General features: G+C 39.6%; 1 protein-coding gene across 1 annotated transcript in view; it reads left to right on the top strand.

Annotated features, from left to right (window-relative positions):
• Positions 1 to 435: 435 nt before the first annotated feature.
• The window catches only part of LOC104967777 (intersectin-1-like), a gene marked incomplete at both ends in the record, with an annotated part of 4,130 nt that continues 2,815 nt past the window's right edge, over positions 436 to 1,750 (top strand). The window contains one exon of the mRNA XM_010797302.1: positions 436 to 593. Coding sequence (XP_010795604.1) covers positions 436 to 593 — 158 coding nt within the window. The remainder of the gene's footprint in view (positions 594 to 1,750) is intronic.

Here is a 1,750-nt window from a genome sequence, read left to right as displayed (position 1 = left end):
TTTAGAAACAGCCTACAGTCTATAAATACTCCATTACGTAAAGTCAAAGTCCTGAATTCTCAATGTAACTTTAAATAAATATTATACTCAAGAACAAGTATGAGAAAAATGTTACACCTACCTCTTGTCCGGCAGTGGCTCAGTCAGTAGGGGCTTGGACTGGGAGCCGTAGGGTCGCTGGTTCAAGTCCCCGAACCGACCTAAATATGGAGTGTGAACTGCTTCTTGGAGAGGTCCCAGCTCACCTCCTGCCCTGCCGTGGTGCCCGTGAGCAAGGCACCAGACATTTCACTGTGTGCTGTGTGCTCTGCATGTGTGACCATTAAAGGTCCCAATTCTATTTTATTCTAGTGTGTTGTTAGAGTTTGACGAGCAGCAGGCATTAACGCTTAATTATACTCTGTGTTAATAATATTGTAATCTGTTTCTTCACAGTGGAGAAGGGTCCGGTTCCCAACCTGTTCGAGCAGAAGACTCCGGTCAGCAGCTTCGACCAGCAGACGTCCGTGAAGGTGGTTTACTACAGAGCTCTGTATCCGTTTGATGCTCGCAGCCACGATGAGATCAGCATCGCCCCGGGAGACGTCATCATGGTACGCAGTATAAACACAAACTTAACGACCATACACTTGCATCCTTAGGTCGTCTAACGTCGGTACAGGAACACAGGAGGAAGTCTGTCATGTCTGTAGCAGCTCGAACAAGGAAAAGGAAACAAACATATATTTTTTTTACAGGAGGAAGAAGATGGTGCAGGATTTAGCAAAACACCGTCAGGGAATTTAATCAAATGTTTTCACTCGTTAATTTGGTATTTTTATTTTATGTTATCAACAGCCTTAAAATAACAATTTATAACATGAGAAATGTATTTCTTACGACAGTGAACGGCTGTGTTGTGTCTGTAGCAGCTCGAACAAGAATAAGACAAACTAACTGATCGATACACGCATACAACATGAGATTATTTATTATTAATAAGTGAAGGCTTACAGAATATAATGTACTTAATGAATTAGGCCTCACACCTACGTACATGCAAATTGATAAATCTGCCCTTTAATCGATTGACGAAGACTCACTGATATCAGAATACAAACCCCCTCCTTCTGATGTTGTTGGCCATAAATATTTGACGTTAAATATCAATATATTTGAGCACTATTTAGCTTTGAATATATTCCAGTATTACATTATTATGGTCAATTTTGAAGATGTATCAGCAATCGAGCGTAGGTCATTTGTAAATCCGAGGGGATCGTGATTGCAGCCAGAAATACAATGAGTGCATCTGTAAGCGTGTCTTTGTAACACAGTTATAATAACGAAAAAAATTAACAATAGGGCGTTAGGACTCTTAACGTAAAGATTAGATTCATAAAAAACGTATTAGGTTAAGGTTTCAATAGCTGTTTTAAAAGCGACGATGAAATACAAAGATATTCCCTCAAGACCAATAACGTTTTAAATTTGGGAGGACTTAACCGTGTGTGTGTGTGTGTGTGTGTGGTCGTGTGTGTGGTCGTGTGTGTGTGTTAGCTTCCCTAGAGATATAGAGAGATAGAAAAGTACAGTCCATTGTTATTGATTGTATCAGTCTTATTGTTATTGTTATTATTGTTTGTCCTCCTCGGGTTCTTTGGATTAGAGTCAGAAGCGTAATTGTCTCTAAATCATTTGTATGTCAATCTGACGATTAGGATCCACTCTGCAAAGATTACAGAGACATTAACCTCCATTAAAACTCATA

Source organism: Notothenia coriiceps, unplaced genomic scaffold, assembly GCF_000735185.1.
Source record: "Notothenia coriiceps isolate Sejong01 unplaced genomic scaffold, NC01 NC01_scaffold00037712, whole genome shotgun sequence".
NCBI classification, from domain to species: Eukaryota; Metazoa; Chordata; class Actinopteri; order Perciformes; family Nototheniidae; genus Notothenia; species Notothenia coriiceps.
The sequence above is the reverse complement of the archived record's forward strand: the minus strand, read 5'-3'. Positions and strand labels throughout refer to the sequence as shown.